This window comes from Melospiza georgiana, chromosome 2 (genome assembly GCF_028018845.1).
Source record: "Melospiza georgiana isolate bMelGeo1 chromosome 2, bMelGeo1.pri, whole genome shotgun sequence".
NCBI lineage: Eukaryota > Metazoa > Chordata > Aves > Passeriformes > Passerellidae > Melospiza > Melospiza georgiana.
Window position 1 is genome coordinate 112,393,280 of NC_080431.1, and position 25,844 is coordinate 112,419,123.

General features: G+C 48.1%; 1 protein-coding gene across 6 annotated transcripts in view; it reads right to left on the minus strand.

Annotated features, from left to right (window-relative positions):
• Nucleotides 1-7,122: 7,122 nt before the first annotated feature.
• The window catches only part of BCOR (BCL6 corepressor), a 59,408-nt gene continuing 40,686 nt past the window's right edge, over nt 7,123-25,844 (minus strand). For all 6 annotated transcript variants that reach the window (XM_058018396.1, XM_058018397.1, XM_058018398.1 and 3 more), the window contains 7 exons: nt 24,908-25,236; nt 24,314-24,577; nt 18,034-18,200; nt 11,011-11,156; nt 9,807-9,884; nt 9,444-9,594; nt 7,123-8,257 (listed from right to left, as the gene is read on the minus strand). In XM_058018396.1, the coding sequence (XP_057874379.1) occupies nt 7,963-8,257; nt 9,444-9,594; nt 9,807-9,884; nt 11,011-11,156; nt 18,034-18,200; nt 24,314-24,577; nt 24,908-25,236 (1,430 nt within the window). In that variant the 3' untranslated portion in view covers nt 7,123-7,962. The remainder of the gene's footprint in view (nt 8,258-9,443; nt 9,595-9,806; nt 9,885-11,010; nt 11,157-18,033; nt 18,201-24,313; nt 24,578-24,907; nt 25,237-25,844) is intronic.

Sequence of the window (25,844 nt, forward strand, 5' to 3'; positions counted from 1 at the left end):
ATTCAGAAAGAAGAATTACATTTGTGTAGACTGGCAGGTCACAAAGACACTCAAAAGTGACATTTACCCAGAAATGTCCTGAAGTGGGGAGACAAGTACCCAGCTTCAAACTCCTTGTTTCCCTCGGTGCTTCATGCCATCAGCTCCAGCAGCTCCAGCCCAGCCTCATGGAGTGGTCAGACACCAAATGCCCACCAAATTCCTGTGGTGCTGGAGGAACTTCTCCCCAACAAGCACCACAGACCACAGGCAGGACACGTGGCAATGGCAGCCCAGGTCTCCCCACTCCCAGGGCTGGGCTCTGTGGTTACCAGCAGCACTTTGAGAGCAGCCAGGCCAGGCTGTCACAGCAGAGTCCCTTTGGCACACGCTGGCTCCAGCCCTGAATTTGCGTACTGTATTTGCCAAGGGTTATTAGTGTTGATCAGCTGTTAAATAATCTGCCCTTTTCATTTCAGGAGGCCTGTCAGGACTTGCCTTCACGAAGGCTTTGCTTAAACAGGAGTTTCATGGCATATTTGAAAAGGGTTTCCATTAGGTAGCCTTTTCCTTGAAATTTTGACAGCTACAAATACTAAACACCGTCTCTGACATCATGAGCATCTGCCACATGTGTTGCCTAACCCTCTACATGCTCCGAGTGTGGAAAAGCCTCAGCCCCAGAGCAGTGGAAATCGGGCTGCAGTCCCACTGACACTCCTCGTTGTGCCAAGGAAAGACCTGAGCCAGGAGATGAAGATAAAAGCAAATCCCACATCAGAAAATGAAATTATCCCCTGTTGGAGAAGGGCACTCTGAGCTTGCTGTACACACAGCTTTTAAAAACAGCCTCACCCTGCTCTGCACCTGCAGGGATGGAGTCTTTGGGGTGACTGATGGCTGCATTTCAGCATCCTTGGTTTTATCTGCACCCTTTGCAATTAGCCAGGAACAGGAACTCCAGAGGCTGGGCAGGCTGGGAGGACAGGCCAGGGGTTCAGGGGCTGCCTTGTGACTCACAAGGGAACAGCAGGATGGGGTAACAACCACATTTTGTGGGTAGGCAACGCCGTCAAAGACTCTGGAAAGTCAGGTCAGGAATAAACCTCACTGCAGGACTGAGGGGAGCTGCAATAACCAGCTGGTTTCCTCACATGTAATTATGCCCACTACCCTGAAAAATTTTAAAAGAGCCAGAAAGGAATGAAAAAGTGGATGTGGGAGTAGGGATTTGAAGAGGGGGTTGTTGTGCATACTGGATAGTCTTGAATAGCCAAGTAGAAAAAAGTTGTGCTACCTTGAGGGCAAAGGACCTTCTCTGTTAGCAGCAAATGAATTAAAACACCTGCCTGCAGGACAGCCCCACATTCCACACCTCCCATTCTTCTCACCTGCAGGTTTTGAGTGCCTGCTGAATTTCAAGGGCTTTTCACCACGGTTCCTTCAGCACAGGGGAAGAAACCCACGGTGCCAGGAGAGTTTGCTGGGGACGTGCTGGGGACAGAGCTCTGCCCTCCTCCTCCTCCTCCTCACCAGGGCTGGCCAAAGCTGGTGCCTAGTGGTACATCCAGGTGGTGGCATCCTGCTGGCAGAGAAAAGGGGGAGCAGGGAGGTCCCTGCATCTCGAGTTTTCAGTTGTTAATGGCTGCCCCGAGATGTGCAGGATGTCTCTGTTTCAGCCCGCGCGTCCCAAGAAAGAGTCAGAGCTCTTCAGTTTTCAATCTTGGAGTTGTTTATTAATTCTTACCTGTAAAATTTTCTTTCTGCCCAACCGAGATCTGCTCAGCAAAGCAGCCACAGGCACTCTGACCACTCCCAAAGTGGTGTTGTCTTTTTATACTACACACTACATATAACATATTTGCAATTACATTCTAATATCTATCACCTATGTTAGACAGTGCACTTCTATTCTAAACCAATCCCAAAGTGCCAGCATCACTGCAGAAAACAGAAACCAAAAAGAAGAAGAACAGCTAAACACGCCCAAGTTCCTCCATCTTGTCCCCAAAACCCCCATACCAAAAATCCTAAAATCTACATTTTCACCCTGTGATAATTTTATTACTATACTATTCAAACCTCTGTGACTTTCAAGTCCTCATACAAAGCTAGCAATTTGCTCCACAAGTCAGAATCAAACCCGCAAGTGCTCTAAGCTGAGTGCCAGGATTTCAGTGCCCCCCGACAGGGTCCTCAGCAACTCCTGACACCCGGAGAGATGCACTGAGCTCCGACACCTGCAGGGCTGAGATGGCCACGTTTCCCTCAGCCATGCCCAGCAGGACGGGAGGGTGGCACTGGGCACCACAGCCAGCTCAGTCTTCCTTCTCTCCCACCTTCTTTCTCTCCCACCCCTCCTCTGGGGAGAAGAAACAAAAGCGCCTGAAAACCACCCAATTTGGCTGTAATGAACCATAAAACATGGGATCAGCTCTCCACCTCTGGGTCACCTCGCCAGCAGAGTGCTTGGCTGTGCCTTGCTGGTGCTGCCTGTGTCACGGTCATCAGGCAACAAAGCCAGCATTTAGAATTGACTAATTGATTTGTACATTAAATAGGTATTTGTGCTCAATTATTGGCAGGTTTGTTAGTAGATTACTATTTAAACAATTGTGATATTTTAAATTACACGTTATTTTATAGATGCATATTTACTTGAAAAAAGAGCGCCCCTTGCATCTATTAACATATTAAAAAGAAAATAAAACATTCAGGCTGTTATAATGCACAATGTGGCATTACTCTGGTACTTTCCCTAAGCTAGGGAAATCTTATTTGTTTAATAATAAGTTAACCATGAATATGCAAATCTGCATCCATGCAGTACCTCACTGCTGTCACTATTAATGAGTTGCAAATTAATGTGACAACAAAAGGAAAATCTATTTAGTGACAGATTTGTGGTTCCTACCTGGCTCAAGAGAGCAACCATCTACAGTCACGTCAGCCTGCTGGAGGGAAATGTGCACATGGCGTGGACGGGGTTTTCCTCAGGAGTGGCAAACCAGAAATAAGCAATGGATCTCTCACCCCAGGGGCAGGAGGCAGTGCTGCTCCTGAGGATCATCACACTGCACTGTGCCATCAGGGGAACCCAAGCAAGGGTGAAATGCAGAGCTAGCAAGGCTGATGCAGGTACACATCATGGTGGGATGCTTAAAACTTCATCTTCTTCAGATCTCTTTGGAGATTTTTGCCCCTGACCACCACTCCAAGTGAAACTTGGGTTCTTGTCATCTCCTTCTGCTCCTCCTTCTAGCAGAAGCGCAATGGTGAATGAGGACACTGGGAAAATATCTGTGTCTTTACAATTATGGCATTCAACTCTTCTCCCTTGTGTGGTGGTGCTGAGCCCTCTCCTACCACCACTGGCCTCATATTGAAATAAAAATATGTCCTGCAAAAAAAATTTAACAGATAAAATGCAATTTTTCCAGTTACCCTAGATCTGTGCAAGTTTAAAGCAATAATGTGTGCCTTTTCCCTGTGGAAGCTGATGATGCTGAATGTTTACCAGCATCCCCACAGAGCCTGGGAATGGCACTGCCTGCACTCACCACTCCCTGATACATTAATGCTCAAATGATGGGTCTCCTCTATAGCTTCATTATTTAGCACAGAAATGAAGGGAGGAGCCAGCTTCAAACTCTTTTGATTCATGGAGTGAGTTTGGCTCCTGGGAGTAGCTTTTAAAATAATTTCCATTCTGCTCCTGCTAACTAAAACCATAGAATCATTAAGGTTGGGAAAAGACCTCCAAGATCATCAGGACCAAATGTTAACCCAGCAGTGACAATTCCACCACTGAGCCATGTGCCTGAGCACCACATCTCCCCTTCTCTGACCCTTGCTTGCCACTCTCTGCCTCAGTGTCTCTGGCACAGGACTTCAGCTCAGCCACTGTGGGAATCTACAAAATCAGAGGGTTTTGGGAAAGCTGTGAAAGGCAGGATTTAAAGACAGTAGAACTGTGATTAGAGCTAAGCAGCAGCCATGAGATAGGGCAGCAGAAAAATTATTTAAAAAGTAGAAAAGCAAGGACAAATGGAACAATGGTCTGTGTATTAACACTTGTCTAGAATAACTCTCTAAGCTACAGAAAAGTTTATCTAGCAAGATATTAGGAAGTTTGAAGCTTAATAATGGAGCCCTGTGCATTCTGTTTTAAGGCTCACAAGCAGGTATTGTATTCAAAATAAGCAGCATTGTTTCAACCAAAGGTATGTGTGCTTGTAGTGCTTGGATAGAGCTACTGTCAAGGTGCTTTTGCTTTGTGTGATTGGTCAAAAAACGTATAAAGTGAGTTGTAACATTAAGTTCTTGGTCTGCTGCCTGAGATGTGAGCTGCTGGCATCTTCCCATTGTCATAACCATGTAATGAGACTGATGCTGAAAAATAAAACAGCTCAAGGCACGTTCCACAGCAGCCCCGTCCTCTTTGTGATTTATACATAGCCCCCAGCTGGCGATAAGCCTCCCCAGCAAAGCAGAAGAAATGAGAGTGGCTGGAGGGAGAAAAGACCCAAACAGAAACCCCCAGGGCTGACCCCACTCTGCAGAACTCTTGGGTAAGGCAGGAAGGCAAAGGAGGGTTCAATATTTTGTTCCTCAGCAGCCTCACTTACCTCAGGGGAGCCCTCCCAGCACTGCCTGTGCTGTGGCTCCCCCTCACCCTCCCTGCCAGGCAGCCAGCCTGGAACTGGGCATTCCCTGGGATTTCCCAGCCAGCAGCAGTGAAAATTTGACAGAGGAACCTCTTTGAAGCCAGGCTCATCTGCCTGCTCTGGCTGGAAATGGGGTTTTCCCTATTGCACCACTGCTGTCCAACACCTCCACAGGGCAGCACAGACTCCCAGCTGGGCAAATCCGAGTTGTGAGCAGGGGAAATTCAAGGAAACACCTTGGCTTTGTCCCCAGCAGCATCAACACTGTGCTTTCACCTTGCAGAACGCAAGAAACAGGATCAGCAGGCTTTTACCATCCCCAAAGGCTGCGTTTCCATTTCCTTATTTTTTTATTAACCTGGAGCAAAGCCAGCAGCGTGAAGCAAGCATGTTTGGCCCAAGCAGGATGCACAGGAAAGGGCTGTAAAGGAGAACAGTGTGAGATCAGACGCTGAAGTGCTGAACAGAGCCCCCAGGCTGCCTGGATCTTGCCCAGCCCCAGCTCTGTGCCCTGCAGGACCCTGACAGCCCCAGTGTGGCCAGTGCTTCACTCTCTTGCCCACACTGTCACACATTCATGCCCTGCTGGCACACTGCCATCTCTCCTCTCCCAAGATAACTCTCCCCGGGCTTGCCTCCTGCAAAATCACACCTGCATCCAGCCTCTCCTGTGACAACCTCTCCCAAAACACCCAGCACAGGGGCAGCCAGGCCAGGCTCCTGCTCCTCTGAACCCTCACACAGCGATGTCCCTTTAAAAAAGCACACCCCAGAGTATAAAAGGGTTGTGTTATGTCAAGGGACAGCGCTGGGATCAGGTGTCCCCTGCCACGGCCCTATTTTTAGAGCACAGGCGCCTGGGGCAGGCTCACACACACATTACAGCAGCATGAGGCTGTTCCTGTATTGAGCACCAGCAGCAGAAATCCCAACTGTACCCGGTGGAGGCAGGGAAAGCTGACTAAGCAAGGATGCTCTGCTCGGGATTCCTTGAGCAGGAGCTGGCCAAAAGGGGAAGCTGTGACAATCTTTTGTTTGCCCGAGGGGCTGGGGAGAATGAAGTGTGTGCCACACACGCCGGGAAGTGGCACCAAGCTGATTTACACCCTGCTCAAGCCATCCAAGCACTGGGATCACACAGATAAAGGTGCCTGTAACAGCTGCTTTTAGTGTTGTGCCTTGCCTTTCATTTTCTGGCCCCCTTCTTTCTGGGAAAATCAGGGGGTGCAAGCAGATGGCACTGCAGAGTAGGGGTGTCTGTGTTTCAGTCCCCTCCAAATCTAGGGATGAAAAGGAAATCCAGCGTGCACGTAAAAGCTGTGCAGGAGAGACCATCCTCCTCCTTACCCCAAGTCTGGGAAAAGGAGGTTGGCAGATGTTCTAGAACTAAAAATTTCCTGTCCTGAGCAAAAATAAGACTTCAGCATCCAGCAGCAGACAGCTTTTGGACCCTTCTCTCACCTCTTGGCTCAGCTACAAAACCACCTAAGCCACAGGAACAGCCCCACTGTAAAGCCACACAGCACAAATGTTCGACAAAAGACTCAGCACACCAGAGAGGCAGCAGCTCTGAGTCCTCCCCTCCAGGGCACCCTCAGAAATGTTCTCCCTTACCTTCTGCCTTCAGGACACCTTCAGAAATGTTCTCCCTTACCTTATGCCTTCAGGAACCCTCAGAAATGTTCTCCCTTACCTTCAGCCTGCAGGACACCCTCAGAAATGTTCCCCCTTACCTTCTGCCTTCATGACAATGCAGAAACTTCTTCCCAGATGCTTTTCCCAGACTGAGCAGGTGCTCTGCTCAACACCCTTTGGGTCCTGGCCCCCATCAGAAGAGCAGAGCAGTTTAAACACCCCAGTGGCAATTTGCTGTCATAAACATAGTACTCTTAATAACAGCCCCTAATTACAACTCAGGAGTTTGAGTTCACAGCTAGAATTTCCTTCCACAAGGGGAAGGCAGACAAGAAGATCTGCCCAAGCCCAGGGAGCCCAGCCTTGTAGACAGAAGTTCCAGAGCTGCACAGAAGTGACATTCTGGTCCTTGTCCCTTTAAATCCTCCCAAAATGTGCTCATAGGTTTAATGCTCCACATTAAAACCAAAGCATTTCCCCTGGTACTGTTAACTTCCACTCTGCAGAGTCCACTGAAAAGAGAATTCAGCCAATTGAAATTAAAAGGATGTCAAAGGAGGGAAAATGATGGAACCTATTCACAGTTCTTTAAAAGATGGTGAAGAAAGTATTGTGAACACCACTTTTAAACGCTTGTCCCACCAAAAGCACAAACCTGATGTTTTCTTGCAACAAGGAATTTAGAAAGCCAACACAGAGTGCACCCCACATTTCATCAGCTGCTTGCCTGCACCTCTACCAGCCCTGCCCCACTTTGGAAACTCCACCCCTCTTTAATGAACATTAATGAGATAAAGATCATGTCACAACCAGGCACAGAGTTAATGGGAGTCACTTTAGCCTCTTCATTTCTCAACAGTTTTATTGCCTTTAAGAAAATTTTTGTAAAATATAAATACAAAGGCAGAAGATTTACTTACAAAGTTAAAACACAGATCTCAAACATAAACACACAATTCAGAAAATTTAGTTTATGTACAGTTTCAAGCAACTTCAACATATGTTAGTTTTTCAATATTTTACAAGGTACAGAAAAAATAGTTCAAAGTCTTCTTTAAATAAAGAGCATAAAATGTTTAAACATATATAAACAATCCGGTTTGATGTGTGAAAACTAAATTTCACAGCTTTTAAATTAGGATATAAAAGTTCTTACAATTAGTTGATGCGTATGGATATGGTTTAATTTATATTACAAACTATTGAATTATATTCAATAGTGCTTACCTGGCCAAAGCAGGTAATTCTGTAAACAAAAAAACCGAAAATAATATCACCAAGTGCCTTACCAAATTTTATCTCCCAAACAAGCCACACGACTTTGATCACATCACCTAGAAAAAAGTATGTTCTGTGTAATCAGTGCTTTGCATGAAACAAAGTCAATGTGTGTGGGTGTGTTCTTTAAAAAAAAAATGTGTTCAGAGTAATAACAAACTTATCCCAAAGCCTGTGTGCATTTAAAGAAACATTATATAACAATTTTTTTTTTGTGTAAAAACTGATTGAAGTTAAAAAAAAATTCTTCCAAAATCCATCCAACTGGAATTCAGATCTCTTATATAAAGGAAAGATATTTTCATATTTAATAGTGTCCTTTCTTTACAGAAACAATTTCCTTTGAACACATATACATACAGGAGGAGCTGTACAGAGCGCTGTGCATGAAAGCGCCGGCGGTTCACCAGAGGATGTCGAAGGGAGGCTCCTCGTGCGGGTGCAGCCAGTGCAGCTCGGAGCCCAGCAGAGTCTTGAGCTCGCTCGTGAACTCCACCAAGTCCAAGAGCTCTTTGCTCTCTGGGTTAAAAGCCTCGAGGTCCGTAGCACAAGAGAACAACTGGCTGAGGGAAGTCTGTTTGTAGAACTCGGCCTCCGTGATGGTGACCACCTCCAGGTTGGGGAAGTTGCAGCGGAAGATGCGCGAGGACATCTTGAGCCTCTTCACCACGTCCGAGAGCAGGAGCCAGTTCCGTGGGCTGTGGAAGCACAGGAGAAAGGCTCCAATAACTGACATCAGGTCACAGGATTGCTGACTCTTCCCCACACCTCCGTGTGACAAACCCTCCCCGATCCCACACCCACAAACAATCCCTCCGAAAGCAAGGCTGGTGCCCAGGGGTCCAAAATAACAGACAAGCAAATGTGTGTGTGTGTGTTTATTCAGACTACTGCTACCTGCAGCTTTGGGAAGAGAAGATCCAGGATGTAGGGGCACTGGGACCTATCAAACCTGGGCTCCTCAGTGCCCATGTGGGCCAGCAGCCACAGAGGGTTAGCCCACCTGAACCCAACTTTCATTTCACTAATAAGGAGATGGCTTATAGCTACAACCACAGATGGCTTATAGTTACAACCACAAAATTCAGCACCCCTGGCTTCCAGAGAGAACAATATTAAATAGAAGTCAACAGTATGGTCATTTTTTGTCAGATAAACAACACAGTTTTAAAATTCAATCTTTGTACTTGTCCACTTCAGGGAATTAATTTAGATCCATCACCCATGTAACAAAAGCATACTAAAACCCACACTCCTGCATGATCAATATTTAAAGCTAGCTGTCATCAAAATTGGTGCAAATGGTAAACAACAGCCACTAACAAATCTAATTTATATCTTGAATATAATAGATAATACAACTTTCCAGGTCTTTGCTTATTAGTAAGTATCATAGGATCTTCCTTAAGATACTTATTTGTTTGTTCCAATTCAGAGCTCTAAACCAGTTTTGATACAAAGTCTAGAAAAGCAGTAATGGTGTCGTTTTCTCATCCACAAAAGCGTGTCCACTCAGCAGCAGAACAGAAAAACCCATGGAATAAAATTAACACCGTACAAACATCATACCCAAATTTAAGTGCTAGCAGCACTTCTATTTTGGGAAGTTATAAACAAGATGCCTGTCTGGGATGAGGAAAGGACTCTGCTCAAACATCACTTGTCCTGCTCTAGAATACAGCAGTAAAAACTCAGCCCTGACAAACCAGCCTTTTCCCCTCTCACTTGCTATTCGTTTATTTCCAAAAAACACCAGCAGTTACAGTATTGATCTCTCATTTATGTTACATAAACACAAACACTTTTCCCCATTGACACAAACTGCCACCAGCCCAAGCAGATCATCCCAGCTGTTTTTACCCCAAAATCTGAATTTGTTCTTACCCCTGAGAGAGACACACTTGGATGTTGTAACACGGTAAGGGGGGCTCATCTGAAAATTCAAATTCAAACACATCACTGAAGCCATCTTCATCTTCATCACCTGGGCCGGGAGGATTTGCCAAGACATCAAATCCAGATTCATCTTTTGGATCTAAATAAAATTGAATAAAGGTGCTAAGTCAGCAAGGAAAAGACTGTTGCAGGTCTTGCTTTTTTTCCCCCCAATAACGTGATCTGTAAACAAAATCAGTTTGCTTCCTTCCCAGCTTCCTCCACCACAAGAACAAAACAGCCCCCACCCCCACGTGCCCCATGTTTTTAAAGTCTCTGCATACAAAGAAATAAAGGGCAACATTTGCTCACCGCACACAGAGCTGCCATAGAAATCCCAGTACAAACCAGGGTCATCCACACTTCGACCTTGCAGGTCAGTTAAATACTCTGGAGAGGAAAAAACAACAACAAAAACACACTGATGAGAACAAAAAGCTGGCAAGTCAGGAGACTGCGCGTCACAGAGCCTCAGCACCTTCCATCAAAAAATCCCACACCATTCTCCTGGCACACATGCTGCAAACAGCAGCATATAAACACCATTCCCCCACATCAAATAATGACCCACCACATCAAATAATCACATAAGGTCTAACAGGGACACACCCAACATTAAGCTTCAGATGCTGAGAGCAATATCTTATTTTTGTGGAGATAGTGTGTACCACATTTTTTGACCTTCACAATTATTCTGGACACCAGCTTGAGGGTGAATCTGTGGCCCCAAATAAATAGATTAAAAAGGTTTTTCTACACAGGTGTGTTCAGAAGATGTAGTTCTTTTCTACAGATATGATCTGGGAGATTTACAAGCTGAATAGGTGAAAAGATACTGGGATCCAGGATGCTAGAAGTCAAAGATACTGGTCTTTACTGGAGTCCTGAAACACCTGTGTGCCTTCTGTACTGCACCATTTAAACAGGTAAACAGATGAGTTCTTAAACTCATGGACTATGAGCACTGCAAACATGCTCAGAAGTTATTAGTGAGTGCAAGTGCCTTCATCCAAAACTAAGAGGAAAAAGAACCCTAAAACCATGTTATAACGTGGATATGTTTAAAGCCTTTAATGTATTTTTACAGTATTTCAGATATAAAACAAGGCAGAACTGGCAAAACCAAAAATAGTCCAAGATAAAAAGCAAAACCATGGGAAAACACGAGTATGTTTAACAAACAGCTATTTGAATTGGCAAGTTTCTTATTTTCATTTCAAGCAGAAATCTGAAGGCACCGAAACAGCCCGCTGACCTCCCACCCACCTATCAAACCTGACAGTGCAATAATCCTTATGACTTACTAAGAGTTTCAATTAGAAGGAGCCCCCGAGCATGGCTGTGCTTCCCACCTGCAACCTCTGTGTTTTTGCAGGCAAAGAGAGAGCTCTGCAGCCCATCCCAGCCCACATCTCCTTGGCATGAAGGCACCCCTGCCAGGCAGGAGGGATTTGGGGGACAGGGAACCAGCCCCCATGTGCCAGAACCAAAAGCCCCAAGCAGGGTGGGCACAGACCTGTGAGGAAGGTCTCCATGAGCTCACTGTGGGTCATTTTCACAATGGTCCTCCCAGAGTAGGTTGCAAGTGTTGGATCAGCACCATAGGACAGCAACAGGCGCACGATTTCCAAGTGGTCGTTCTCCACCGCGTCGTGGATTGGTCTGGAGTGAAATGAAATAAAAACCGCAGAGTTACACTTTGACTCGACAGTTTTATGCAAATATTTTTGACAAGAAACTTGACTGCAGATCAAAAGCTATTTATAGAAAGTAACACTATTAATACAGCTGCCAATCATCTTGTTGTCGGTTTTACTTGCACATCTTCCCCCTCCCCTCCTGTCTTCAGTCAGACTGCTCAGGGCACATATTTCTGTTACGTTCTACTCCTTGCTGTACACATTTTGGAGGGACAGTAAAATAATTACACTGCTGTAACAGAAAGCAGGAGTTTGTGTGAAGCCTCACAAACATCATTTTGCTGCAAGTCACTCTACCGTTCCAAATCTCTGCCATATAACAGCGTGTTGTGGAGCAAGGCTCATTCACAGCCTGCCTCTGGGCAAGCAGGGAAATCAGTTACCCGAAGCTCCTAAATTATGTACACAGAAATAAGTTATGAAAATTTGCTAGGAATTAAACTTCCGTACAGAACATCCTCTTTAAACAGTACTTGTAAATATATTTGCAGCACAATTCAACCCTTCTAATCAGAGAATAGAAAAACATGTTATTTTAAGTTGTAGTCCACCCAGAAATTAAAGCATTTCATGTGGCGTGAGCAATCCACACAAGCTCCACATAGATTTTGTGAGCCTTCAGAAGGATTATTCATTAATACACAGGCCTGCAATTCCAGGTTTAGAATTCCTTATCGCTAATTATAAATCGCATTAACTTCTGCCTTTAAAATTGATTATACGTAACGGGGAGTTGTCTGGAAGTAGAACATATTACCCTTCAGACTAATGAAGATGTGCTAAAATCCCATCTTTTCCTTAGACAGCAAGAGCAGGGAACTAACAGCAGAGCCCAGTGCATGGGCAGTGATCATGGCAGCCCAACCCAGCGCAACGCTGCTCCTCCTTTGGGCTGTCACCACTGCTGCCCCCAACCAGGCTGTCAAGGGAGCTCATACGAGAGGCAAGGAAGGACTTTCACCAGGATCACACAACACACAGCCTTCCTGGAAAGCTTTCACAGTGATGTTAGCAGGGGAAGTCGTTTGGAAGCACAGCCAAGTGATCCTCTCTGCTCCATCTCCGGATCTGCCAAGCAGCGCTCGGCTGACAAACAGGGCTTCAATCCCTCCTGCTGCCAGGAGGGCACATCCCACCACTGCTGCCTCTCAGGGCAACGTCCCCTCAAGGTCACCACTGCTTTGGCATCACCTGGCACACACGAAAGCTCAGCACAGAGGAGGGGAGGATCAGATCAGTCAGAAGAGGATGGCACACCCCCATTTTCCCATCTATCACATGGCACTGCTGGTAGGAGAGGGAGGAAGGTGACTCTGGTACGTCTCAGAAAGATGTTCCAGATATATTTACTCCAAGTACTTTCCAGTAGGCTCTGATTTAGGGTGACTACATGTGAAGGGCTCTTGCTTGCATCCACCTTGCTGGAAAGCTGCATGTCCTATCAGTTTTGACATGCGCACAATGCACTGACTTGAGGAGGTGCACTTGGGGACACAGTGGTTTGTTCCCTACAGAAAGAGGGCTCATCCCATGCTGCCTGCCTCCCATACACCCCATGCCACCAACAGAGGAAGAAACAGGTGGTCCTCAAGCTGCTGAGCACAATCCTCAGCCCAGCTTGTGCCAGTCCTCAGACCCTTGCCAGCAGAGAGCACAACATGTGGACACCTTCAAAGCCCAACACACCACTCTTTGGAAAGCCACCTTCACATTTTAAGACCAGAGAGGATCACTGGCAAAGCATCAGGATATCCCTTATCAGTTTCTGAGGGAATGCCTCTAAAATAACACTGAAACTGCTGCCTTTGAGACAGACAGTGTTGGAGGAGCCAGCATTCCCAGGATTCCCCTGCAAGTCTCACCCTCCCACCTCCACCTACTGACTCAGTGCTTCCCCACAGAGAAGCATCACATCCAGGATCTGGCCAGTGCTACATCACAGTGTCACATCCCAGGTGACACCCAACAAATAACAGGGGTGCTGACACGGGGGCTGCAGAAATATTGAGTGTTCCTTGCTGTCAGCAAGCATCTGAGGCCTGAGCTGCTGGGTCACAGCACTCTGAGCATCTGCAGCAGGAAAGGTCAGCCCTGCTGCAAACCCTCCTGTCCCCCACGGGGCATGAAGCATCCCTGGCTCAAAGTCTGGCACCAGGCACGAGCAGATCAGAGGCTGCTGCCAAGTGCTGGCAATGCTCTTTCTCCCCCACTCCCTCGCTTTGCTGGAGTCTTTAATTCTGAACTCTTTTTAAATTTTATTTCAGAATTGCTATTTTCTGGTTTTGGGGAGAGGGTTGAGGAGTGTTGTGGGATTATTGGTTTGTGGGTTTTCTTGTTTGAGTTTGGGTTGGTTTTTTTTTTTAAATCTGACTTACCTAAGTGGCTTTTAAAGCAGTAATGAATTCAAGATGATCCCTTAACTTATTAAAAACAGCATCTAAATCACCGCCCAGTGTTCCCATTGATTTAACAACACTCGGACGAGTTTATTAAAGGGTGCCTGGGCATTCCCCAGGAAGGCAAAACTGCAGCACACGGGCTGTAACCCCGTGATGGAACCTCCTTCTGCCTTTTGCAGGCCACCAAGCCCAACGTGGGACTGCAGACAGAGGCAGGCAGGACCAGATTTGTCATCCCAGAGTACACAGGAGGCTGCCTGGGCATGAGAGGGAATTTATAGAGGCACGGGGAAGGAAAGGCGTAGTAAGGCAGTGCGGAAGGAGGAAGAACAATAAATAGAAGGAAGCAAAGAAAACACTGGCGGGGATAGGGGGGGTGGGCGGGGAAGGAGATTCCCCATAGATAAGTTAAGGGAGAAAAGGCCAAAACAGAGCACCGACAGACTCTTTTACTGGCTAGAACAGCTTTTGGCAAGCTGACGAGCGAGACCATGCAAAGGCACAGCTATTTGTTTGCTTCTCCCAGCAGAGGAGGGAGTATTCTTCAGTCTTGGCAGGGTTTAACCATCCTCTCTGTAGGATGCAAAAGCAACTACTGGAATAGGCAACTTTTTCAGATGTGAAAATAAAAGAAGATCCCTGGGAGTCCTCTCCTGGGCTGCTCTGCCATACAATCTCTTCCACACTGAGCATCGTGGAAATAAACACTCTCTATCCCTAATGGTACAGTTAGCGTAGCACAGCTCGTTTCTAAAACAAACCCTTCAAAAGGCCCCAGAAGGAGCGGGGGACATTGGAGAGCTGCAGTATCCTACAAAAGGCACACATCTCAAACCCTCTCTCGTGTACCGCCGAACCCTCCCTACTATTTTTACTTCCACTAGAGTTAGGGAAACATTTCACTGGGGGTTTATCATTCCACCACCAAAATTATAAACTATTTAGACCAGGCAGGGTTCACTCTCAGCCTCTCAGGCACCACCAGAGCTCTCTCCCCACGGCAGTGAGAGGGAGCAATGCCACATTTTGGCGCTGTGTTTGCATTCCCGGCCGCTCTGTTGCACAAGGCAGGGGCAGGGCAGTGGTGGCAGGAGGGCAGGCTGGGCTGCCTCCCCTCCAACGCAATTAGCTGCTGGAAGGTATGGCTGTGCCAAGACCAGCTGAAAGGACACAGCAAGAGAGCCATCTTGGCATGGTCCTCGCAGGAAAAAAAAAAAATTAAAAAAAGGCTGAGCTCATCGGCTGCCAGCGGAAAGGATACAGCAAAACTGGCTGCGGAGAGAGGATCTAGCCAGAGAACTCCCAAGCAACGTGGAGTCAGGGGATGTCTGTGTTTTTGGCATGTGGTTTTGTGGCCATAATGGCAAGGGCTCAGCTAGGGCATGCCGCAGAGGTAAGAGGAGGAGAACAGCGAGATAAGGCCAAATACAGGGGCAAGCAGCCTTGCTAATGTCAGCCCCAACACCCCTGGTGGAGCTTCTGCACTCACCGGGGTCCTGTCCTCTCACCTCTTAAGCACGGTCTATTATTATTTATAGGTAAGACGATTAAGAGCCCTTAGTGACTGCAGCACCTCGGAGACAGGTCTTAAAGATCTCCGGGTTCTACAATAATCTTTGATTAGGCACTAATTGAGCAGCAGAGTGCTTGTGTATTCAGGGGCTGCAGGCACTGCATGTGGTCCATCAGCACAGAGTTTAAGGGGAAAAACATCCAAGACCTACCACATTTAGCCTGGCCAGATGTGCTGTGAAAAGGGCAGAGAGGGACATCCTGTGCCGAGCTGGGTGAATGAAAGACTTCACCATTCCCAAACATTGTCTCCTCACTGCCCCTACACCAGACTGGCATTTTGCTTGTTTCTGGCTTCACCGAGATGTCTGATACCAGGCTGGACACCTGCCTCATCCCAAAACACACACACACAGAGCCAGCACCATGATCAGAGCACCCGCAGCATCTGAGAGAGGCACAGACTTCACAGAACTTTCCTGCACCCTCCACATTCACAGAACTTTCCTGCATCCCTCCACATTCACAGAACTTTCCTGCATCCCTCAAGTTCACAGAACTTTCCTGCATCCTTCAAATTCACAGAACTTTCCTGCATCCTTCACGTTCACAGAACTTTCCTGCACCCTCCACATTCACAGAACTTTCCTGCACCCTCCACATTCACAGAACTTTCCTGCATCCCTCACATTCACAGAACTTTCCCGCATCCCTCACATTCACACCGACACCCTGCACAGACCAACGCCATACCCTCACCAGCCACAACCTTCCCTCCACAAAGCCGATGTCAGAGGCACAAGGAGCAGAGCCCAGGGCTGCAGGTGACCCCCAGGCTGCCTCCCCAGCACAGCTGCGCTCGCACAGCCCAGCAGCTGCATCCACCCACCGCAGTTACATCACTCCTCCGTGCTGCTTTGCATTGAAACAGGCTGAACAGAACCACACACATCCACTGCCACCGGCTGCAGGCTTGAGAGCTTCCACAGCACCACCAAAAGTACTCTGGATAAGTGAGGTGGCAGAGGGGAAAATAAAAAGCCAATTCAGAGTCATTAAAAAAGCAGGGGAATAGGACAAGTCTCTGACGGTGCGCTTTTTGGGATTGTTTGGGGGGGTTTTTGTTGTTATTTCTAAGGGTTGAACATGTCCTGGATTTAAATTTTAAAAGCATCACAGCTGAGGAAGACTGACACATCTTTCCTCCTAAAAGTTTAAGGAGAAAAACCTTCAAAAGAGAAATGGAACATGTCTTAACAAATGTCCTGACTTACTCTACAGAAACAGAGAAGCCTGACCCTGCCAAAAGGCAACGCATTACACAGCTCCAAAGTTCCTTACACAAACTTCTGCTCTCTGTCCTGCCCAACTCAGACCATATTTCCTCTGTGTATTAGCTGTGTTTTGGATCCTTGCTGTCTGTTGGGCAGCTTTCCAAATGAAGAGTAAGTCTGCCCTCAGAAAAGAGAGGCAACAGCACGCTGAGTTCTGACATTACCATCTATGATCAGATCATCATTATGTTCGTTTCTAAATTCCATTTTCCCAAGAACAACTTTTCAGGGTACAGTGGCCAAGTTTCTTTCTTGAAAATCAGCTCCGTCTGTGACTAGAAATCAAAGGTGGGCTCTGAACTGGCGGGTGATTAAGACTGCTCAGACGCTTCCCAGGGATAATTTTCTATATAGGTTGTTCCAGCGAGTGAGACAAAAATAATTTAGGGTTCTTTTTACGGCAACTCACCGCTGTTGCACAGGTCACATATGAAAGCTGAAGGCAGCAGAAAATGCGAGGCTGTTTGTCAGCCTGGAGAGCTCAGAACTCTTTACAAAGACGTGGGCGACAGAGGAGGAATCTGACAATCCAGTCGGGGTTTTAATGTTTCTCCAAAAAGCTTTCCTTTGGGCTGTGATGGGCTGGTGATGGGCCGGGAACAATGGACCATCATGAACTTTTAATGGACCATCCTAACCAGACCTCTTTTTGTTTTCCTGACTCCTCCCTTCCCAAGTTAATAAATAAAGAGCTTAAAAACAAAAGAAGCTGGCTCTTAGTTACGCTAATTTTACCTCCCTGGCTATTTGGATGGTGATAGGGAAGGCGATAAACCATTTAAGATAACAAGCTGCAGGAGATTCGCAGAATACAAAGACCTGTGCCCAAAATGCACAGACTGAATAACAGCTCTGCATATGCTCAGGACAAGTTACCCCAAGGTCAGCCTCGCAGAGGTGGCCAAAGAGGTGCTTTAGGAGATACACAAGAAGCTTAAAAAAGGTCCAGAGCAGCATTTTTTTTCTTCACAAAGCTAAAAAGAAAAGCTCACTATCTATTCTGCCAGCACAGGAACTAAGCACCCCTACTATTCTGTGAAGGAAACTAAAAAAAGGCTAATTCAGGATTAAAAGAAGAAAAAAAAGAAACGGTAAATCCAAAATATCAAACGAGCAGATAGTTTAACAGTTGTTTAACAGTTCAGCAAACAACATTTTTATACAGCACATCCAGGACTCGCACTCCCGATGGCCACAAAAGCCTGGAGTGCTCTCCAGAGTAACCCTGCTAACAAGGCTAACTCCGCTCTTCTGGCACAGCTCAAAGGACCTGCAGGGCACATGAGCAGGGCTGCAGCTCAAGCATCACTCCTTCCTGCCCTGCAGCTGGCAATTCCACCGACTAACAAAAACCAACCAACAGCACAACTTATTAAAATTCCCAGAATCGAAAAGAAATTACCCTGAACCCGAGCCACAACAGCAGCGCGTCCCCAGCGCTTTGTGAACCGGGGAGCAGAGCAGGTCACGGAGCCCTGCCAGCAGCAAGGATGATGTGTGCCCTGCTCGGGTGGGCAGGCAGGACAAGGAGAGCACGAAGGAGAGGCTCAGAGGGAAGGGGGGCACAGAGAGACAGACGAGGGGTGCTGCCCACCTGGTCCCATCCTGGGCGCTGCAGTTGACATCGGCGCCGTACTCGAGCAGGTGCCGCACGATGCTCAGCCAGCCCCGGGCACAGGCCTCGTGCAGGGCACAGTACCCGGCGTTGTCTCGGTGGTTCACGTCGCACGCCTTGCTCTCCAAACAATACAGAACCACCTCCTGCAAACGGCAAGGAAAACGGATGAACATCCAGTTATTGGTTCCTGCGTAAACACACGGATTCCTCTGCTTCGAGGAAATGTGGAGGGGAAGATGCTAAAGTCAAAATCTCTATGATATGTTAAGTTACCCTCTATGAGATGGGTCAGTCAAAAGGGAAATAAAAGGGGGAGCTGTTGGCAGTTTTGTCTGTTCAGGAGACACAGCAGAGACTTCCCTGAGCAGACTAATTTGGGCAAAGTGACACTGAGAGCTCCATGCCTTGCAGGACCCTGTAACCCCCAACATCAGGAACTGTCACACAAGGAGAACACAAAAATTTCACAGACAAAACTCACACTGTTCCACTTCTGAGAACTTCTACATGTAAAGCTAGTGGGAAGGTTGTTACTCTTACATCTGCATTTTTTAAACAGAAAATTCTGCGAGTGCAACAGCAACACAGGCAACGTCAGTTTGATTTTAAAAGAAAAAGTGCATGACCCGAAACAAAACACATTTAAGGCACACAAAGGATGGTTTGCTATCAGCAAACAAAAACCAGCCTGGCTCTATCGAGATTGGGGAAATCCCATTTTCACCCACCCCAGTTTTCTGCATGCAGAAGTAAAGGCAGGAGCTGGGTTCCAATAAGGAGCCCGGCGCCGCAGGAAGCCGTGTGAATTTAACACAATTCATCTTGCAGTCAAATCCACCACGCTCCAGAGCCTGGGCCAGGCTCAGCTCTGCACTGCCCTGCAGCCTTGGAACAATGACTGCTCCATCACTCAACCCAAAATTTGGGATGGTGCAAGTCTTCCTCGACTCGTGCCGGATGCAAAAGGAGGCAAAACAAAACCAAACAAAACACATTTCTAAGAGATGTTCAGTGCATAAAATAGCCCCCACGTTCCCAGATTAGTGGTAAACCATTAATTTTGCATTTGAGTGACATTCCTGCAAAGCCAGAAACAGCACGGAGGGGTCGAGTGCTTGTTTTGCCAAAGCAGGAGAATAAAGCGACGTCGGGCGCAGCGCATTTATTCCTCCCGTTTCAAAATAAACCGGAAAGCCCGCAATAATCTGTGCTCTGGGTACACCTGACTCAAGAGCTGGTATCCAGGATACAGCATGAAGCTGCTCTTTTAGCAGGCCCTCGCCAGCCAGGCTAGAGCTGAGAGCTAATGAGCTGCCTGTCCCAGGCTCCAGAGCATCCCCTGCCACAAGGGATAAACCCACCCACCCCGGTGCACCCACAGGACCCCCACAGTCCCACCTCCCACCAAACAGGGGCTCTGAACACTCCTGCTAATCAGCCCAAGGGCCAAAAATCACTCCAGAACAGATCCTCTTTACCCTGCACATGCCCAAGCCCATAAGAAAGGGCTGTGCAAAATTATACTCTGGAGGCATGAATTTTCCTTCAAAGCAGACCACCCTGCCAGGCAAATTAGCAGATGGATATAGGTAGCAGAAGCAGCTGCTGTATTCAGCGCCACTTTTAGCATGCAGTCACCATTTAAAATAGACTTTGCAACTCAAAATAAAGGATGTTTCATCTATTTTTGTGAAAAGGAAAGACTCCTCCTAGGGTGGAATACCTACTACTGGACAAAAAAGCTAATTTTGTCGGGCAATTCTGTGTTAAGAGGCTATAAGAAGAATGTCATTAACCACAAAATGTAACCATAAAGACCATAAAACTCTACATTGTTAATTAATTAAATGCCTCATTAACTTTTTTTTTAAACATGATTTATTCAATTTACAAAAAAATTGGCCACCATTGCCAAATACAGGAACATGTGGTGCCACAAACGCACTTTTGGTTTCACAAGCATTTCTCGCTAAGGTCTGGGGAAGTCTGTGAGAGTGTGCCACAGGGCAATTTAATGTCTGTTCAGGTGCTCTATTTAAATCAGCATTCTGAAAATCACTCACAGTTAATCCAAAGAGTCAAACTAGAACATAACCAGACACCTCCACCTCTGCTTCTTGCAGTTTCTTAGCCACACTGCGAACAGCCACGTCAAAGTATGCACACATGCATGATCCATCCTCATATGCAATGAGCTGCCCTTCCTATTTACTCCTCCTTCTCCAGGGGAAGAGCTCAGCATCCCCCGGGCCCCAAGAAGCACTATTCCCCCACCCCTAGCCTCAGAACACTGCCCTTGGGTCAGGTATTATATGCTGAGCCTTAACACTTCCCCAGCATCACACCAGACCCCTGCAGTGGTGCCCATTCCTGAGCAGGATGCAGGAGCCCTGCAGGAGCTGTGCAGGGCAGGATGGGGCTCTGGAGCTCCTGCTCCTGCGGCAGTGACACTGGGTAAGCCCTGCCTTCACCTCTGTTTAAATGCCCTATCATACACCACTCACTTTGCTAATTTCTCTGCCTTCCCAGAAGGATTTAATAACAAACTGACAGGGAACTTCCCAAGCCCACTGTGGTGGTTTCAGCCCAGCCAGCAGCCAAGCCCCAGGCAGCCACTCACTCACTCACTCACTCACTCACTCACTCACTCACTCACTCACTCACTCACTCACTCCCTCTCCCCCAGCAGCAGGACCAGGGTGAGAATCAGAGAAGCACAAAGGGTCAGAGGTGGAAAATTCATGAACTGGGATAAAGACACTTTAATAGGGAAAGCAAAAGCCATGCACACAAGCAAAGCAAAACAAGGAATTCATTCACTGCTTCCCATGGCTGGGCAGGAGTTCAGCCATCTCCAGGAGAGATCCCCATCCCACTTATCAGTGACTTGGGGAGACAAACAACATCACTCCAATCGTCCCCCCCCTTCTCCTCCAACTTTATACTCTGATCCATGATGTCCCAGGGTCTGGAATATCCCTTTGGTCAGTCTGGGTCGCCTGCCCTGGCTGTGTCCCTCCCAGCCTCCCTTGCACACCAGGCTCCTCACCAGTGTGGCAGCAGGAAAAGCAGAAAAGGCCTTGGATCTGTGTAAACCCTGCTCAGCAGTAACAAAAACATCCCTATATTATCATCACTGTGTTCAGCACAAATCCAAAACACTGCCCCATACCAGCCACACTGAGAAGAAGATTAACCCTATCCCAGCCAAAACCAGCAAATCCAGACACACACCAAAAAGCAACATGAGGCAGAAAGACAGCCAGTGTTTCTTCTCGCATCAAATTCATTACACAAGCCTTTTGTCATTTTTTTCCCCAAAAAGACTCTACGCTCCCTGTAATTCCCTCTTCACAAAAAGTAAATTACAGTTTTAAGACTACCATTATCACAAGTCATTTGTTTCAAATGGGGAAAAGGAAGGGATTCTGGAGTGGCCATACACTGGGATGAGTTGGTAACATCCTGCTGAGGCATGGCCTGGTGCAGAAGCCTAGGAAGGGAAAGACAAAGCTTCTCACCAGCTTTATCAGGGATTTCCAGGGCTGAAGACCATTTGCTGCTCTGTCTTTAAGGAGCCTTGCTGCCTGCAGCCCTGCAATTTATCTGAGCAGACACCAGCCACACTTCTCCTTCGACATTTCACACTCGGGTCAGCTTTACATGCAAAATCATGTCCTGCTTCCTGCAGTGACCTGGGGCACATTTGCACCAGGACAGCAGGACAGAGCACTGGCACTGACAGCAGGACACGGGACTGGCACTGGCAGCAGGACACAGGACTGGCACTGATAGCAGGACAGAGCAGTGGCAGAGACAGCAGGACATGGGACTGGCACAGACAGCAGGACAGAGCAGTGGCACTGGCAGCAGGACAGAGCAGTGGCACAGACAGCAGGACAGAGCAGTGGCACAGACAGCAGGACATGGGACTGGCACAGACAGCAGGACACGCTCATGGCCTCGCCACACTGGGGCTCCCCATGGCTCCAGCAGTGATACACACACAGCCTCTGCCAGCACCTCTGCGTGCTGAAGGCTTTGGAGTGGGATCTCTGCACAGCCTCAGGGCATCCCTGCTGCAAAGGCAGGCAGGCTGCCAAGGGCAGGCACGAGCTCATCCGGTCCCAGGGCAGCACAGCATTCCTGCCAGGGCTCCGCGGTGCCCTGCGGTGCCAGCCGCTTCCAGCTCCCAGGCCTGAATCAGCACTCAGCTCCCCCTGCACGCTGTGCCTGATGATGCAAACTCATCTGCCTCCCCTGCCACGGAGCTGTGCCATCACGGCAGCCAGGGAAGCCCCGTGTGCCCACCACAGGTTGCTGCCCTGCTAACAGGGGTGGCAGCAAAGTGACCTGTGTACTTGCCAAAGGTCACAGACCAGCATGGTACCTTGACTCATCAGATTTTTCTTCCTTTTTTTCTTTTACAGAGAGGAATGTCTTACTTCTTGATCATTCTCATTCTTTGTGCAGACAAAGGAAATTCAATTCAACTTTCTGCTAACTGCAGTAGTCCCATCACTATTAAGAAAAAACCCCCCAGCTATGGAGCTTCCATGGATGATCCAACTATCCCAGCTCACCATGGGCCAAACATAGCTCCAACAGGGTGGCACAGCCACCACCACTGAGCCTCAGAAAACACAGACAACATCAGATCCTGGCAGCAGTTTGGGTGCATGGACTGAACTCTTTCCCTGCCCTGCATTCCACCAGCAACAGAACCAACTGCTCCACAGTCAACACCACCTGAACAATCAAATCAAATGAGCTGAATATTTAAACCTATTAAAAACACAGTGTTCACTTGAACTTTTGGGTGAATTCAAGCCAGAAAATGAAAATCCCCAACCAGCTGATAATGGGAAGGCATGGTGGCACACAATGTTACCCACAATGATGCCTTGGTGAGCCTGGGTATCCCCAGCTATCTGCAACCAGCCAGTTTGACAGCAGAGAGCTCCTGCTGTCAGAGCAAATGGACAGCCCTGGGCCCCTGCTTGAGCAGGATGCCAGCCCATCACAAAGTTTGGGAGCTGCTCCCATTGAGCTGTGCTCAGCAGAGGCGCTGGCCACAGAAAGCCAAGTGCCCAAGCATGCTCACCCTGAGACACCCCATTCAGGAAGAAAATACACACTGATAGCTGGGAGCACATGCTACAGCACATTTTGATTCTGGACCCACAGAAAATGAAACCATTTCAATTACAGAGAATTCCATAGCAGTGTTGTAACAACCACCTCTCCCAGCTAGAGCTGAAGTGCCCTGGGTTAGCAGAAGCCTTTGTCTAAGGTAAACAAAACCTTCCCAACAAACCCTGCCTTCCTGAGCTGGACAAGGCCTTGCTCCACACAAAGCTCTCTCCAGTTGTACAAAGGGCATTTCAAGGTTTCAGCAAATCCCCAAGGCTGGGCAGGCCCCGCCTGGACCTGGGCTGATGCCACCTTCCCACGTGGGGCTCAAGCCCAGCTCCAAGGTCCAGGCAGCCCCCTCAGCAGCACAGCAACCCCAGCACAGCCATGCCAAGGGCAGCACTTGCTCTCTGCAATGAAACACCTCTGCACAGATTTGAAACCGAGCAGCGACGACGCTCATACCTACATGCCCACACTTCCCCAATAAAAGCGCGCTTCAAAACAGCCCAGCTAAGGAATTCATCGGTTTCTGATTTTTGTAGCAACAGGGGGCCCCTTTCATTAGACAACATTGTTCCAGCTACACCAAGCAGCTCCAGACGCCGAGTATAAAGCACGCAGAGTGCTCCTATGATGTGTCTGATCATGCAAGAGGACACTCTAAGCGCTACATCCTGTGTCACATACCAGATACTCCTTGGAGAGAAGAACAAAAATAAAACCCTTCTCCTAAACTACGCGCTCTTCACAAACAACAAAAGCAGAAAACATACAGCTCATCAAAGATCACCATAAAGATTACTTGGGAGGAAAAAAGGAAAAAATAAAAAAAGACATTTGTTCTGTTTGCCGATGGTTTCTATCTAAAGGGAAGTGCAGGTTACCAATAAAACTTTACCCTTTGCTCATTCCCGCGGGATGCTGCTCACCCTGCACCCCTGCCAGCTCACCCAGCAGTGCTGGGGAGTCATTCCCACATGAACCTGCCCCCAAACCCCCACACCATGGAGGGGAAAGCTGCAGGGGAACGGGGGCTACAGCTTCCAGCGACCCAACCGAGATCCGCTAACTCTTGGAATCCGAAAGCCAAGCCCATCCCGGGGCGCCGGGGCAGCCTCACCTCATAGCCCAGGCGCGCAGCGCGCTGCAGCAGCGTCTCCCCCGCGTTCTTGTTGACGATGAGGCGCCGGGCCTCGGGGGGCATGGGCCGGCTGGGGGTGCTCTCCGGGCCCGGGCTGGCCAGGGGCAGCGCCGGGGGCTGCGGGAGCAGCGCGGGCACCTGCGGCAGCCGCTCGTAGGCCTTCTGCTCAAACGGCTTGGCCGGCGAGGAGTCGCAGTCTGAGCTCGGCTCCGGGCGCTTCCTGACTTTCCTCGTTACCGGTACCTGTCAAAAGCGTGACACCAGGGGGTTTTTATCTTTGTTTGCACAGTACTGTGATGGGACTGTGTTTTGTCAGCGAGGAATTAAGACTTTTCTACTGGTATTTAATTTTTAAAGGAAGACCCGCTACAGCTTTTAAACACAAAATGCTTCACCCTTGTAACAGTGCCTTCAAGTAAGGTTAATAAAAGCAAACACAAAATGTGCAAAGCATCCACAGATAAATCCGAACGCAATCCCCGCTACCCTGCATGCACAACAGTGCGTTAGTTTTAAGCAAGCTGGCTCTGCCTTCGCAGAGGCTGGTGGACAATTAAGTCTAAATAAAGATACCTTATCTTCAGCATTTTCGATATCTGTGGTGTCATCCCCTGTCAGAGATGACCTCCTTCTCCTCTCCTGCAGTGCCAAGTGTTTTGTTTTACACTGACGTTTCCCTGATGGCTTCTCACACTCGCTGTATTTCGGCATCAGAGATGCATGTTGGAAATCCTCCTCCTCGTCTGTGTACAGCCCATCTGTCTTCCGGCTTTCTTTAATTTTCTGCTGTTTGGCAGCCAACCTCGAGGCTGGAGTATAGCTTGGCTGAGCCTGCCTTTTGCTGTTTGCATTGGTGGATGAAAGGCTCTTCATGTGCGGAGACACCGGGAATACAGGCAAGCCTAAATGGGAAGGGAAAGGCATTACACATCGCATGGTGCGTTAAAAGCAAAACGCATTGCTAGCACTTAACACAAGCTCCTCCACTGCTTAAGAGATCTACAATTACATTTTCAAATCGTTAATATTTTAAGCGTTCCACATCCAAACTGCAAATAGCATCTTGCCCGTTGACGCTGCGCTAGCGGTTATTGGGCAATAATAAAAATCCCTGAATTAAATGCCCCACGCAGGTGCTGGGCAGTGCCAGGGCTGCGGGGATGCGTGCCAGGCCAGCTTGGCAGTGCCACAGCCCGGCCACCACGGGCAGAGTGGAACAGCAGCAGGGAAAAACTCCCCTCCTAACCTAGGACTGCCTGATCTGAAGGGGAACCAGCTCCTCCAGCAGCCTGGGCCAGCCTGGCGTGTCTCAGTGCAGACACGGGGATGGCGAGGGAAGAGGGGACAGGAAGAAAGGGGGGAGCATGGATCAGATTTATTGGGACAGTGTGCTGGTTTTGCATCATGGAAGTGGTGTTTTGGGAGAGGTGGGAATGTTGAGCTTAGTCCCAAGACAGGGAACACCTCCTCAGCAGCATTTTGACTTCAAAATAAAGCCAAGAGAAGAAAA